We start from the raw sequence: 14,990 nt of genomic DNA, 5'->3' as shown, positions 1-14,990 counted from the left end.
TAAAATAATAAACATAAAAACAACAAAGTGACAACACCACAGTTGTGCATTCATTGATAAAGGAAATAAATGTGTTTTGGATATTACTTCAAAATTTTTTCCCCGATTAACTTTTTTTGTTTGTTTGACTCTTAGGTGCGGAGCCGCCTCAGGATCACATCGACGACACAACTCCTGTCCGGGACGCCGACGAGGACACCGCTGAGGAGGAAGAGGAGGACGAATCCACCCCAGTCGCCGAAAAGGACACTCCTATCCCCCCTGAGTCCGAAGATGGAAACAGAGACGAAGCACCTCAGGAGGAAATCGAGGAAGAGGAGGAGGCTCTGAACAACACTGAGGATGAAGAGGAGAAAACAGATGAGACTAAAGATGAGGAGACTGAGAAAAGCCAAGGAGACGAGCCAAAGAGTGAGAGCAGGACAGAGGAGACGCCAGATGAGGAGTCAAGGGGGCAGAACGCAGAGGAGGAGGAGGACGAAGAAGAAGAGGAGGAGGAGGAAGAGGATGAAGATGACACCACAGCAGATTTGCTCACAACGACAGACTTACTGACGGACAATTCACCCGTTAAGTACCATAACAACAAAAGCAACCTGGCCAAGACAAATGGCCACGTGCTTTTGGGTAGTGAAGGACTTAAAGTTGGAGTTGGGATGCCTCCCTCGCCCTCGCCCACCCCCGAGACTCTGCTCTGCCCCCTAGTGGAGTCAGAGCTCAGTTACACGGACAGGGACCAGTCGCTAAGTAGTTCAGGTTATGAGATGTACAACGGGGAGCTGACAGAGACAGCTTTGACTAATGGCTCGTCCAAAGAAAGGCATAAAACGATAATACCTAACTTCCCTGACCTGCCCCTGGATCCTGAGCCGGGAAACCCTATATCAGAGGTGGACATCGGAGCGGGGCGGACACCCAATAGCCCCGCAGTTGACCGCAGCCGGACTGTGTCGTCTTCCAGCACTGGAGACACACCCAAAGGTGGGGAGAATTTGACACCGACATGTAGTCTGGTCATTCCTCTTTATTTTTACCTATGCACCAAAACATACACTTTTACGATTGCACTTTACAGAGAAAGTGAATCATCATGCAGCCGATAATCTAGTAGTTAAGTCTATTGATGGGCTAAATGAGTTGAGGTATCGACACACGCATCAAGCACAGAAAGCAACACCTCGGCTGAGCTGTGTCATAGGCGTATCATTTTAAGAAAAGTCACATGACCAACACTTTCACTGTGTCCTTTTGTATCATGTAGTGTCGTACGTAACGCACAGCAGCGAGCAGCAGAGCGTGCTAGTTGAACGAGAGCAACACCTGGCTCATTTTGTCATTCGGGATTTATGCACCGGGCGCTGATCCCGTGGTGGTGCTGGACTCGAGCGCCCGCCCCGGGCCGGCCAAATCTTTGGGCACAGGGTGAATCTGCCCTGATACAAAATACTTCAATAGATAGCATGTAAAGCACAAGAGCCATCTCTTTTCTTCTCTTTCACTTCCATATTGAAGTGCAACGCAAAAGCATAGATATAGGCTAGTACATAGTTTGGTTGTTATACCGTTCGCGTAGCTCTGTAAGAGGAGATCAGGGGGTTGTGAGTGGTCTATGATGGTCTATGACGATTTAGTCGTTTGACTTGACATCCACTGGTAAACAAAAGCAAAAATATGCCTGGTGCCCTATTATTGTCACAAGGGCTATCCTTTAATAATTCTTGGTCAGTGGCTTCATTTTTAGATGGTTGTACCACTAATATTACTGATTCTCATTCATTTGTTTTATTCTCATTATCCAGAGCATTTTTCCTCTTTCTAAATGATCACTCTCAGCTGTTAAACAGCTCAATCCTGACAATTTGGTTCACGTTTCTGAACGAGAATAAATTAGCTGTCAGTGTTGAGTGAGCTTTTGTCAGGCTCACTGCTGCTGTGTTTTTTCACCACCTGATGGCGCCTAAAAGCCTACCAACACAGTGTGATACAGTTTGACACAATTTTGAAAGTGTGTTACACACACTTTGAGGAATCATCTCCCCATCACTAGTTGAGGCTGCTGCATATATGGCAGAACACTGTTCTCAGCGTTGATGGCTTGACTCAAAAATTTGCTGAATGTCCCCCCCTGCACGTTCGCCTCCTTTTACTCTTAGCTGTCCTGTCTTACAAATCCTTTAAAAAAAATGAAATTGCGGACTGCTGATATGGCCAAATGAACGGACCAAATGACTCTATGTCTTGAAACATCAGGAGGGCTTTGCTTTGTTTTGATTAGTTAGGTTATGATTTTATTTCTGTGTAATTCACCATTATCAATTTTCTTTATTTGTCAAGCTGTCGATCTAAAAGTCTTTCCTAGCACTCCGCTGTGTCTATCTTTCAGTTAAAGCTCGAGCAGCTGATCTGTTAATAAACCCACTAGACCCACGCAACGCAGACTCCATCCGTGTGAAGATCGCTGATCTTGGAAATGCCTGCTGGGTGGTAAGGCACACTGTGACACTTTTAACTCTCACTATTAACAAAGAGGAAATTACCAGCTCATCTAACTTTTGACTACATTTTCTTCCCTTAGCACAAGCACTTTACTGAGGACATCCAGACGAGACAATACCGGTCCATTGAAGTCCTGATAGGAGCCGGGTATAGCACTCCGGCTGATATCTGGAGTACTGCCTGCATGGTAAACAGAACTATTTAAAGATATTATTAATGTGGTGCAAATATACAGACTCTCACCTACCTGTTTTTCTTTCAGGCATTTGAACTAGCGACTGGAGATTACTTGTTTGAGCCCCACTCTGGAGAGGACTACTCTCGTGATGAGGGTAAATGTCTTAACTTAATTTCATAAAGATTCATTTTTATAGATAATGTATTTGTGCAGCATTGTTGTTTAGCTGTCGGATTTAGACTGCTTGTTTAGAAACCAACTTCATTAAGATTATATTAAGAAAGGCAAAATGATTATGTTATCTTGATGCTAGATTGCAGTTGTAGAATAAATAAAACTATAAGTTTAGTGGTAGAAAGTGCCCAGTCCTCCCCAAACCCTCCTGTCCACTCCCAACTGTAAATCTTCTTTGAACTGAACTGCCTCCACTCACCTTCACTCTCCACTCTCACTGACTTCTTCAGTAGTTACAGGTTTCATGTTATTTCGTCTAGCCAAACTTGACAGAAATGTTGCCAGCTGCTAGTCAAACAATAAGTGTCTGCAGCTGCTGCAACCACAAGTATACACATATAGCCTTAGCACAAGTAAAAATATCAAACTACTACTTCTCCTGCTACTTTGACCTGCTTATGAACCTCTATTATATATTACTTTTTCTACCAGTTATTGCAAAGTACTGCTAAATTGCCTTTACAGATATTTCCCTTTTCTTCACAAATTTTTACTTCCCACTTGATTGAATAACTTTGTTTATTATGCGCTCCAATTCTTATGCTCCATTTTGCTAATATTTTATACCCTGGAAAACAAACCAACCAGAAACAATAAGTATTTCTTTGTCTAAAAATAGCACAGAGGAGTGTCTGCGCGTCTTATGATTCTCTATATTTAAACATTAGTCCCGGCCTCATAACTAAATGTAAGGCATATTTTCTCCTTTATGTATCTGTGTGCAACATCTTTACTGTCTATTGAGTGTTAGGTTCTTATCAGCTCACTGTCAGTTCGTTTTGAAAGCCTCTAGTTGTGTTCTATAAAAAGCTGCAAGATTTATGAAATAGTTGCTTTTGTTATGCTTGGCTGCAGTTGATCCTTTGGACTATATAAGCATTTCATTTCTGCTGTGTAGGCTCACTAACAAATTTCTCTCTGCCCCTCTCTTCCCACTTTCTTTTCCATTTTCTGTTACTTCTCCCTCATATTTCCCCCCCATTTGAATTAATCACTCTATTCCTTTCCTTTTCTGTATTTTCTTCCCCATTTTCTCCCCCCCTTCGGTGTTCCTCCCTCCCCGTCCTTCTGTCCTCTGTAGACCACATAGCCCACATCATAGAGCTCCTGGGCTGTATCCCAAGGCACTTTGCTCTCTCTGGAAAATATTCCCGGGAGTTCTTCAACAGAAGAGGTAGTGCTGACCAGCGAGCAGCGACTGGGACTGGGGTGCATTTTTGCTTAAGATTCTGGAAAAAAGGACACCATTGGGAAAGTTGAATGGAAATTACAGCTGCACAAACTATTTTGAAGATGTTCATATCATCCTATTTTAGTGCTGCTTTTTTGTGGTTGACCTTCATCGCAATAGTCCACTGTTACTAAAAGATACATCATGCTTTAACCTCTTAACCCCCACCTGAACCAAGCACATTTTCCTCAGTTTGGCTTTTTCCCAAATCTAAAAGTGTCAACATAGCAATGATAACGCAATCTGACGAAAAAAGAGACAAGAACGGGCCGGAAAAGCAACAAAATATAGGAAAAAACACAATAATAAAGTGACAAAAAAAACAAAAAGAGGCAACATAAAAGGCAAACACAACAAAAAAAGGCAAAAACCCAACAAACAGGAGAGAAAAACGCAACAAAAAAACGATAAAAGAGAAAAAAGATACGAAAACTAAACTTAAATCACTTTTGTACTTACTTACTTTGTCTTAGCTTTCAAATGAGGGATTACACTGTTGCTTTCCAGTCCAGAAATTTTTATATTTGGTTAAGGCCGAATTGGAGAAAATGCACTCGATTCAGGCAGGGGGTATTAAGTTAAGACATGGTTACACAACTTTAAACTTGATTTTGTCCTATTTAGATGGAGTTCTGTCCTTGTTAGTCAAGCCTAATTAGTTTTCCACAGAAAGGCCTATGTAAGCCATGTTTTAAATGGACTATGCGGAGTTTAAAATTATTGTATTATTCCCCCTACATGTTCCAGCAATGTTCTAATGTGTAGAATGAGCCCAGACCTATTCACCACAACTGCCTCTAAAATCCTGCACTGTCACTCAAAACGTTGTTACTTCGGGTCCGAATTGCTGTCATGCAGGAGCTTAATATAGAAGCTGCAGTTACACGTATGACCTGAGGTGGCAGTAGTGAGTATTAAATGGCCAACTTGCATCTAGCCCCTTTAAAGCCACCCTGTGAAGTTACATGTTGCTGTCACTAGAGAAACCCAAAAGATAAACATCATTCAATTCAAAAGATTTTATTGTCAATTCATATGAATCGAAAATTGCAGCGCTGAGCCACTCCAAAGCAAAGCTGTGCACCCATGTCCCCGTGCTGATATCTTAAGCAGAGGAGCGCCCCGGTCCCGCACAGCTAAAGGGAGGCTTGTGTAGTGATTGTGAAGTGTGTTGCATGCTGCGATGCTGAAACCTGCCTGTCCCTCTGTGATGCTGATGTTTGGTGTTGGGACAGACCACATCGCTCTGATCATGGAGCTCCTGGGAAAGGTGCCCCGCAAAGTGGTCGCTGCCGGGAAGTACAGCCGGGAGTTTTTCTCCAAGAAAGGTAAAACCACGGGTGGTCCAAAAATAAGTGAGTTGGGTCTGTAAGCTGAAAAAAACACAGGTGAGGTGTACGTTTTATATAATTAACAGCTAAACCCAGATGCCAGTGATAATACTGCAGTAATACAAGGGATACTATCATTGTCATATTGTTCTCAGGCCAATTTGACACTTGATGTGACAATCATGGAGAAAGAAAGCTAAAACAAAGTAGCCTTATAACCTCCAAAAGTCGAGCAAAACCAAGCTCTTTTTTTTGTCTATATCTTAACCTGAAAGGATGCTATTTGGTAAACAATGCTCATTTAGACAGAAAAGAAGCATTTGTAGCTTATAGACAAGAGCATTTAGTCCTTTCCCTTTGCTCTGCTGAGCGTTGCACCTCTATAAGACTCTGGTAAGTTTGTGTGTGTGCTTGATACAGCTGATAACCCTTGCACTCGATCATTTATTCCCTTTCTACCTTGTGCCAATCTCTTCATATTTTCTTCATAACGTGTCATGAGCGCTGAATATTCTGCCTTTGATGTTGTCTCCATCCGAGGTCTGAGCTGCACTTGATGTCTCAATGTTCTCCCTTTTATCACGCAGCTCCTGTTAATCGAGCTTGACTTTTTTTGCTTTTCTGTCTCTGGGTTTTTTTCCTGGCTGCCGCGCCGCCTCCAGTCTCATTGTGTTGTTCCTATATTTTTGCATCAGTGGTTCCCAAAAATGTCCAACCTGTTGGTGTTTTTTTAATCTGAAATAGTGTCGGTGATATCGGCACAAGCCATAGAGCAGGCCCAGGTACCAATGGTGGAATTCAAAGTTCTCTGCAATGTAGACCATTTTATTACGATTTTTGCCCCCTTTTGGGCTCGTCCAGGTGGTTTAGTCCTGGTGAAGGCCTGATCCTGTATACATTTAGGTGTGATGGAGCCAAATTGTTTAATAAGGTGTCACCAAGCTAAATGATATTGTTACCGAGAATGTTCTTGCATGTGTGCCGACCTATCAGAGCGCAGGAGGAGGTTGCCATGGCAGCTGGGGTTTATTCAAAGAAATCCTTTCGCTTCAATTTTTAATGCTTTCTTCTTTTTTATGTACAGTATATTCTCTTTTAATTCACCACTCATTTCTCTTCTCTATAAAGTCTTGTACAGTGGTTGATTCTGGAAAGTTAATCTGTTTTTATCTGTTGCTACAATGATATGCTATTACTTTGCAAATGATACGCTCTGCACTGCAATCGCAACGGGGTGAAGTTAGTCGAAGTGAAGCTCCACCAGCCCCGTACGATCCAGCATCAACCCTGTATAGTTTGTCTCCATCTGATTCCACTTCCTTTTTCCTGTACTTTGCGTTTGTTGCCGAGACGGTGGAGATCTTCATGCTGATTGGAACGTTTCTGTGATTAGCACACCCATAGAGAAGGGCGAACTAATCAGAGAAGTCGTTTGCTATGAATAAACAGCTGAAGATTTCCAGCGCTATGGCCTGGTATGGGTTGCTTTGATAAACGGCGTCAATTTATACTTTCCTTTTTAGCTTTGGTGCTGTTACATTAGCGCAGACTGCCAAGAGACCAATGTTCCATACTTCTTTCTTTTTTCTTTTTTTTCGTGAGACTGACTTAAAGCAGCAGAGTGTCATTAGGGAAACTTGGGGTGGGTAATTTCTGTGACATCTGGTGGTCAAATTGCACATTGCGTTGTGGTAAATGGGCACACTACCCACGGCCTCTTCATTCTAGGCTTAATCGGCAGCTATGGTAGACTGTGAGGGACGTGCTGTTTTCCACGCACTGGGCGGAAATGGGAGTTAGATTCCCCCCCCCCCCCGCCTAAACCAAGTGCATTTTCTCCAGTTCAGCTTTACCCAAATCTAAAGGTTTATAGCCTATAGGCCTCATTTGAAAGCTAAGACCTACCTGTTGCCGTCCCTTTTTTTTTTTTTTTCAATGCTATTGTGTTGCTTTTGTTGTTTTTTGTCACTTTTTCATCGCATTATTGTCACTTTTCATTACATTTTTGTCACTTTTTCGCTGCATTGTTTAGGCTTTTTTTGTTGCATTTTCGTTACATTTTTGTCACTTTTTTTTTAATCTCATTTTGGTCACTTTTTTCTGTCATTTCTGTCACTTTTTTGTGGCATTTTTGTCACTTTTTCGTCACATTTTTGTCACATTTTTGTTGTGTTTTTGTCACTTTTTCATCTAATATTTGTCACATTTTTGTGGCATTTTTGTCACTTTTTTGTCACTTTTTCATTGCACTTTTGGCTCTTTTATGTCAATCTTTTGCAGCTTTTTTTGCAGTTTCATCCTCATTTACGTCTCAATTTCGTCACTATTTAGATGCTTATTTTCAAGAAGCTTTTAGATTTGGGTAAAGCCAAATTGGAGAAACTGTGCTCGGTTCAGGTGGGGGTTAAGAGGTTTGGATTGTCATCTGGACTGGGAGCTATTAATGGTGGACTGATTAAATCCAGTTATTCAGCTCATGTGGTTGCATTGGTCTGTGCTGTAAACGCAAAAGGCAGAACAAATGTATTTCCTGCTCAAAGTGACCCATACCACATTGCCGTTCTTTTCCCTATGCAATAATAAACATCTATACGTCGTTGCTGATTGCCCCTTTTTTGCCACTTCCTACAGGCGAGTTGAGGCACATCACCAAGCTGAAGCCCTGGTCACTGTTCGACGTCCTGGTGGAGAAATACGGCTGGTCGCACGAAGACGCCGGACAATTCACCCACTTCTTGTTGCCGATGTTGGAGATGGTTCCGGAGAAACGAGCCTCGGCTGGCGAATGTCTCAACCACCCCTGGATCAACTCGTAGCCCCCCCTGAAAAATCCCCAAAATCCGAGCTCCTCCTGTCCCCCTGCGAAACTTCATACCCCGTCGTAGACTGTGAAATAAGACTATTTTTTATGTGCTTATCTGTCTATACCCGTCATACTTTCCCCGAGAGGAATGTATAGGCAAAGTGAGCTGACTTCAAAAAAAAAAAAACGTGGGGTCTTCCAAATGATTATTTAAAGGTATGGTAGTGGACGCTGTTTACCTACAACGTGAACGGAGGGGGAACTGTCTCACTTTGCGTTAACAGGTCGTGCCGTCGAGATGCCAGCAAGCCACTTCCAATCGTCAACCCGTCTTCTTGTAGCTTCACAGTCATCCTCTCCCCCCTCCTCCCCTTAACATCTCAGTGACAAGAAAAATCATTGAAATCTCTGCTTTGGTTGAAAAACAGACTAGAGCTACAGCTGCCTCAAAAATACTCAAAAGGACCGATTGTATGAGCAGATTATTGTGCCTGACTGTGTGATATAATGTCTCTGAACAAGTAGTCTAAACAGCTATATGTCCCTGTCTACAGAGTCAAGTTTACACCATGCAACCTTCTTCAAAGTCCCCTTTTTAGCAATTGGCAAGAAGCCCCAATTGAGCTGCATTGGGGCCTGGAGACATATATACACACATATGTGATCCTGGCTGCTATTACAGAAGGATTGATATGGTGCGATTTGATAAAAAAAAAAGAATACAATCAATTCCACATAGGAGACATCTTGATCTGAAAAAGAGACTCTTTACAAACTGCATGGAAAGACTGAAGGATCAGCATGAAAGCGTATGGGGAAAAACGGACAAGGATGTTTATTTAAGTTACACATTTCATTCCTGTTTCAAACCTCTCCATGGATATATTTGTTTAGAAGGACTTTCACTGGGAAGGGAGATCAACTCATGTCTGTTTGGCTCTTTTTGGCGTTTCTGTACCTAAGTCATTCCTGAATTTAGTATCCTGGTTCTAATCCTGCTGTGGCACGTTTACTAAAAAAAACACAAAAAAAAGGAAAGAAATGGTACTAGCCCTTCTATTCCCCCCTTTTTTGAGGAACTATTGAGAACTTCTCCTGAGAGGGGATGGTGGCGGCGTGGACGTTGCACTCATCTTTGTCCTTCAGGGAAAAAATCGAAACATTTGTACAAAAAAAAACAGCCGGAAAATCTAGCGACGAGGGGAAAAAGTGACTGAGTATTTCAACACAAAGAAACATCATTCCAAAAACGAAGAGACGCTTGTTCCTCTGCTGCAACGGGAGGGGGCGGCAACAGCTCAGGCCTAGGGGAATGTTGACATGATCTACGCCCCCCCCCCCCTCCTCCCCCCACCTGGTGGTGATATGAGAGTAGTACCGCGAACGCTCTCTGTGCCAACGCTCCAAAAAGAAAACGACAAAAACACACACAAAAAAAAGACGTTCCACCATATCTCCACCTAATAGTTCTCGTTCTCACGCATACACAAAAACGTTATCATAGTTAGTCCAGTTGCCTATTTTTCGCAATAAATAAAAAAAGATGAGTATAAGTAGATGGTGAAATATTTTTAAAAGCTATTTAAGTCATTAAAAACAAAAGAAAAAAAGAAAAAGGCGCTCTCTCTGGTTGTTGTGACCGTGGCAGAATCTCGTCTTATACTGAGGTGATTGTGTTTGTCTATTAGAGATGTTTTTATTTCTTTTATTATTACTATTACGTAATTATTATTATTATTAATTATTATTATTATTATTATTAGAGAGGATTTTTTTTTTTATTACAGTTGTCACCCCCCCTCCTTACTTGAAACAGTGCTGCTCTGTCTGGGCTCTCAATGGTGATATTAAAAAATAATCAACAGTTTTGCAATAAAGGCACCGAAACTTGATTTCATGCTTTTAGCCATGACTGTTCTTTCTCTTGACACAATCATCAATATTTAACATTTTATATAAAACTGTTCTTGCCATTACAGTAGATCATACAGTAGGTTCATGTACCCTTTATTATTACACAACATTAAACTTTATATTATGCAGTGTACCTGATTGAGGATTGAATACATGCCATTAACAAAGGCTCATTTGCAAAGAAACATGGGAGAAAAATACATTTCACAACCATTCAAAAATATATGTTTATCCATTTGTTTTCTTATAACTACATACACATTATTTGCATTGTAAAAGGGACAGTTTATGAAGTATAACAAAAAAAATGGAGGCAAATTAATGAGGTATTTCCGAACAGCACATTGCAGTGGTTCTATTGAGACAGTACTGAAATGAAGGTTTGTAAATGGTTGATGTGCGAAGTGCAGTTCACGTTGATCAGAGAAGTGAAGCACAGTTTTTGACCAGCATGGGCTTCGCCAGCTCTAGGATGTCAAGGTTTGGATCGAGAGACCTGCCCAGTCCTTCCAGCACCATGATGGCAAACACAATGGATGCGAAGTTGCTCTCCAGCTTTACCTGAATCAGAAACAAATGCATGCTTAAAGAAAGCATTTACACAAAGCTACATAAATATCTAAAAGTAGGAATGTTAAAGGCTTATCAGTTACATTAACTTCAACCCCTGCCTTCACCAAGTGCATTTTCTCCAGTTCAGCATCACCCAAATCTTAAAGCTTCTGGACTGGAGCCTTTAGGCCAGTGTAATGCCTCATTTGAAAGCTAAGACCTACAAAACTGAGCTAAACAGATCTTTGCACTCACATGGTTGCCATGTCGTCATAACTTTTTTCTTCATCGCTTTTTTTTTTGGTCATTTTTTGGGGCTTTTTTGGGGCTTTTTTGTCTTGTTTTCATCACACTTTCGTCACTTTTTTGTTTTCCTTTTGTGGCATTTGCTTTTTTGCTTTATTTTTTGTCGCATATTTGTGTAAGGCACATGACATTACTTAGGGGGACTTTTTTGCAATATTTTTATCACATTTTAATCGCTTTTTTTGTTGCTCTTTAGTGGCTGTTTTTGTTGCATTTTCTTCTTCATATTTGTCGCTATTTAGACGCTTTTTTTCAAGAGGTTTTTAAATTTGGGTAATAGGAAACTGTAGAAAATGTGCTCGGTTCAGTTGGGGGTTAAGAGGTTAAAACAATTGATGAAAGTGCAATATGGCTATGGTCAATACAATTATCAGCTTAAGTCAACAGCCAATCCAGAGGCAGTAACTACGCATGGTTTGGACCTTGGAGGAGTTAAAAACCTTTTTTTGTTACAAGTTACTGGAGGGGCAAGGCTTTATTATATGTTTAAGCAGATGTTTATTTAAAATTAATTCTTGTTGTTGTTCATTAAACATATTTATTTGTTTTCATAGGAAGAAATAAAACCAAAAGTAGACTTGAGCTTGATCAAAACAAGGGGAAAACAATCATTTTTGTTGCCAATTTTTGTCATCATTCCGCATTAAATTTATGTCAAGTGCAAAAGGTTGAATTTCATAACTTAAAGAACGTAATACTGCACATAGCCAATTTATTTCTGCTTGACCAACATTGCAGTTACTTCACAGAAAACAAAACACATTACCTTGTGTTTGATGAGAAGACCAAAGACACGGGAGAGCAGGTCAGCGACTTGAATCTGCAAAATACATAATGCTATTTAGTTTTCCCATATGCTTTGAAGTATTTCATTTTGCACAAGAGTTTCTTGCACCTTTCCTAACGCCAGTGAGTTGCTGAGGGCGTGGTCGACGAGCTGAGCCATCTCCTTTTTAAATTGTGGGATGTCTTGACACTCATTAGACCGAGCGTGATGTAGGATCAACTCCGCCACTCGCTCACCCTGAAAATGCATATTTACTGTATGGATTACTCAACAAACTTATCAATGTTATAGTTAACAAACAGTGGTCCTGGGTGGACTCATTAATCTTTTGTAGTTACTGTTTGTTCACTGTTACTTCTTAGACCATGTTCTGTTGCGGTTGTTCACCTAATTATTATACTTAAAATGTTTTACTTTCGCAGTGAAAAAGTAAAAGAAGAGCTTCACAATCATAAAATGCCTCTTGTGCTACACTACATATTTTTTGTACGAGTTTTGTACGTCAATCATAATTAAGTTACTTTTAAAAGATGGTACTTTGCTTTGTGTGAACCATTGAATTACTCTATTATAGTAAAGCGATCTTTTGTTATCGAAGTTTTCAATCTAAAACACAATAACAAAATAATGTCAAAAAAGCAATAGCTCTTAGCACCTTGCGCATGACGACAGCCGTAAAGACAGCCTTGAAGTTGGCGAGGTCATGCTCACTGAGCTGCGACACGATGCCGGCGTCCAGGAGGATCAGTTGAAAGGGACTGGGGTTTGGTCTGACGCTGACCACCACTGTGTCCCATAAGTCTGTGAGGGTGGTTTTACCGCGGACATCCCCAGAAACATCAGCGGACGCAGGCGATTGGGACTGGACCAGGATGTTACCCGGATGAAGGTCTCCATGAACAAAGTTATCCACAAATATCTTCAAAAGAAACAATCAAGCACTTGTTTTATAAGTATTCTACAAAGTACTCTTGCACTGTTGATAGCATTTGGAGGCTACAAATACAAACAACATGATCTCACCATCTTCAGCAGAGTATCCACACCCATCCTCGCTATCTTCTGCTTCACCTCCAGTGGAATGTCGGACCTCAAATAATTTGATATTGGCTCACTTTCCTTAAACAAAAGGAACAAATAATAACCGTTAAAAGTGATATAACTCATCCATATTACTTTAAAGCAGTTCCAACTCACTTCAAAAGTTTCTACTAAGATTGTTCTGGTCACAAATGGCCGGAGCGGCGTGGGAAACTTGACGTAATCTACATCCCGAAAATTGTGTCGGAAATGTTCAATGTTTTTGGCCTCGAAACGAAGATCAATCTGTACAAAGAGTCACTGAAAACCGGAACACTTATATAAATGTATAATAATGTACATGCATCATGAGCAACTTACTTGTTTGGTCATAAGCTTCTCAAATTCTTCAACTATTTCGGACAGACTGAGCCACTTGAGTCCAGGCAGGTGGTCCATTATCCAGCTGCCAGTTTTCATCAGCAGCAGGTCGATCTCTACTTGCCTCCTGACTCCTGGGTGCACCACCTAAAAGGTAAGTAAAAGCTTGAAGCTAAGAAATAAAATCATTTGAATTAAAACATTCCTGAAGTAAGTCCAGAAAGATGACGCACACTCACTCACCTTTATAGCTACAGGTATGAGAGTCCCCTCTGTGTGTTTGTCCTCGTCCTTCCACACCGTCTCCCCCATCTCCTCCTCGCTTCTCCCAGACCAGAGCTTCTTCAGGACCCCGATTGCCCCCGTGAGACCGGGGATCTCCCAAGCTTCCAGCAGGTCATCTCTGTCCCTCTCCTCCACAAGCGTCTGGAAAGCTGGATCCTCCACTCGGTCTGCCCTCGCCCATCCCCTGTACACCTGAGCCACGCACCCAGAACCGACGGGCTCCTTGCTTTCAAAGACAAAAACTCTCCTCCATTCCTCACCAAAAGCCCGGCGAAGGCACTGCTTGGTGTGGGACCACGCGTGAGGCCGAACTCTGACGTGCAGCCTGCAGAAGCGATCACAAAACTCCTTTGGGAAAATGTCTCTTCTAGTACTGGCCCATTGTCCCAGTTTGATGAAAGTTGGACCGGATGATTCAGTCACCCATAGCAGGGCATCCAGCCATTTAGAGGCCCATCCATTGGATACAAGAGCCAGAGGGAAAAGGAGCAGAAGGGGGCCAAATTTCAGGAAAAGCACTAATGCTCTAAAGCCAAGGCGGAGGACAAATATAAGTTTATGCACCTGCACTTTGGCAACAGACTTCCTCTCTGTGATGGGTGCTTTAAGAGTGGCTTCCTGGCATTTTGCAACATATGGTGTAATACTGACAGCACCAGCACACATTAGAGAAACCTTGGGCAAGTGGGCCAAAACAGGTCTCCTTTTTAGACATGTTCTACAGTTTTGATAAATTCTGGCCAAAGAGCAGGACTTTTGAATTGTATGTCTGAAGTTTAGGGCAGCCCTTACTCCAATAAATAAAGCCATTTTGCAACAGGGTTATTAAGTACTCTTAAACTACCTTACATAGATATAAGCATGTCCATGCTAGCACATATGGGATTTCCATTACAATCCCATATAAAGCAAACTATACGCTACCTGCTAGTCCTAAACAAATTCATATCTTACAGTCTCTCATCGGTTATCCTTTCCAAGACGGAAAGATGCCCAGGATCATCTATATCCGCTCCGAAGAAAGTGGCTGTTTTATCGTTTGCATGGCGCGGTGATGGAAAGAGAAGAGTGTGGAGTTTATTGAAAACAACAGCAGCAAATGCAATGACGTTCGCCTTTACTTCCGCATTTGACGTAGACGAGCGAAGTGATCACGTGACGTTAACATCGTTTTAAGTGTGTTATTTTGTATCGCTTACAATAAATCATTTATCTATGTTGCTGATTTTTTTTTTTTCCAGCTAACACGCAAACTATTGGCCTGTTTCCTATTTTCAAGTGTGTTTTAGTAGCGTCCTACTGACTTGCAGGATAGTAACATGGCCTATAGATGGAGACAAATCGTCCATTTCGATTATGTGAAAAAGAGAGACGATGCACGGTAAGAAATAATGATAGATTCATGTGTACAACTTTCCCAAATTGCGACTTGGTTACAATGTCATCCAGCTCTCACAATTTAGACATATTAA

General features: G+C 41.5%; 2 protein-coding genes across 5 annotated transcripts in view; one reads left to right on the top strand and one right to left on the bottom strand.

The window, feature by feature from the left end:
• The window catches only part of srpk2 (SRSF protein kinase 2), a 64,990-nt gene extending 55,675 nt beyond the window's left edge, over positions 1-9,315 (top strand). For 2 of the 4 annotated variants that reach the window (XM_079567316.1, XM_079567318.1), the window contains 6 exons: positions 136-981; positions 2,384-2,484; positions 2,576-2,683; positions 2,759-2,828; positions 5,375-5,467; positions 8,102-9,315. In XM_079567316.1, coding sequence (XP_079423442.1) covers positions 136-981; positions 2,384-2,484; positions 2,576-2,683; positions 2,759-2,828; positions 5,375-5,467; positions 8,102-8,286 — 1,403 coding nt within the window. In that variant the 3' untranslated portion in view covers positions 8,287-9,315. Of the gene's footprint in view, positions 1-135; positions 982-2,383; positions 2,485-2,575; positions 2,684-2,758; positions 2,829-3,989; positions 4,083-5,374; positions 5,468-8,101 lie in introns of all 4 variants that reach the window. The other 2 variants (XM_079567315.1, XM_079567317.1) reach the window with 1 other exon arrangement.
• A 330-nt stretch (positions 9,316-9,645) lies between these two features.
• On the bottom strand, positions 9,646-14,552 carry adck2 (aarF domain containing kinase 2). Its single transcript, XM_079567324.1, has 8 exons — positions 13,477-14,552; positions 13,234-13,380; positions 13,030-13,158; positions 12,856-12,951; positions 12,488-12,751; positions 11,941-12,069; positions 11,812-11,865; positions 9,646-10,748 (listed from the first exon to the last, which is right to left on the bottom strand). The coding sequence occupies exons 1-8, from the start codon at positions 14,326-14,328 to the stop codon at positions 10,608-10,610; spliced, it is 1,812 nt and encodes a 603-aa protein (XP_079423450.1). The 5' UTR covers positions 14,329-14,552; the 3' UTR covers positions 9,646-10,607.
• Between the last annotated feature and the right edge of the window lie 438 nt (positions 14,553-14,990).

This window comes from Gobius niger (assembly GCF_951799975.1).
Source record: "Gobius niger genome assembly, chromosome: 12".
Classification (NCBI taxonomy): Eukaryota; Metazoa; Chordata; class Actinopteri; order Gobiiformes; family Gobiidae; genus Gobius; species Gobius niger.
This window is presented reverse-complemented; position numbering and strand designations above follow the sequence as displayed.

Coding starts and splice junctions, on each gene's coding strand:
- adck2 (XM_079567324.1), bottom strand. CDS start 14,328: ATGGCTTTATTTATTGGAGTAAGGGCTGCCCTAAACTTCAGACATACA. Junction 12,070..12,487: donor CGGCTGTCGTCATGCGCAAG/GTGCTAAGAGCT, acceptor ATGCATTTTCAG/GGTGAGCGAGTGGCGGAGTT. Junction 10,749..11,811: donor GTCTTCTCATCAAACACAAG/GTAATGTGTTTT, acceptor TTTCTGATTCAG/GTAAAGCTGGAGAGCAACTT.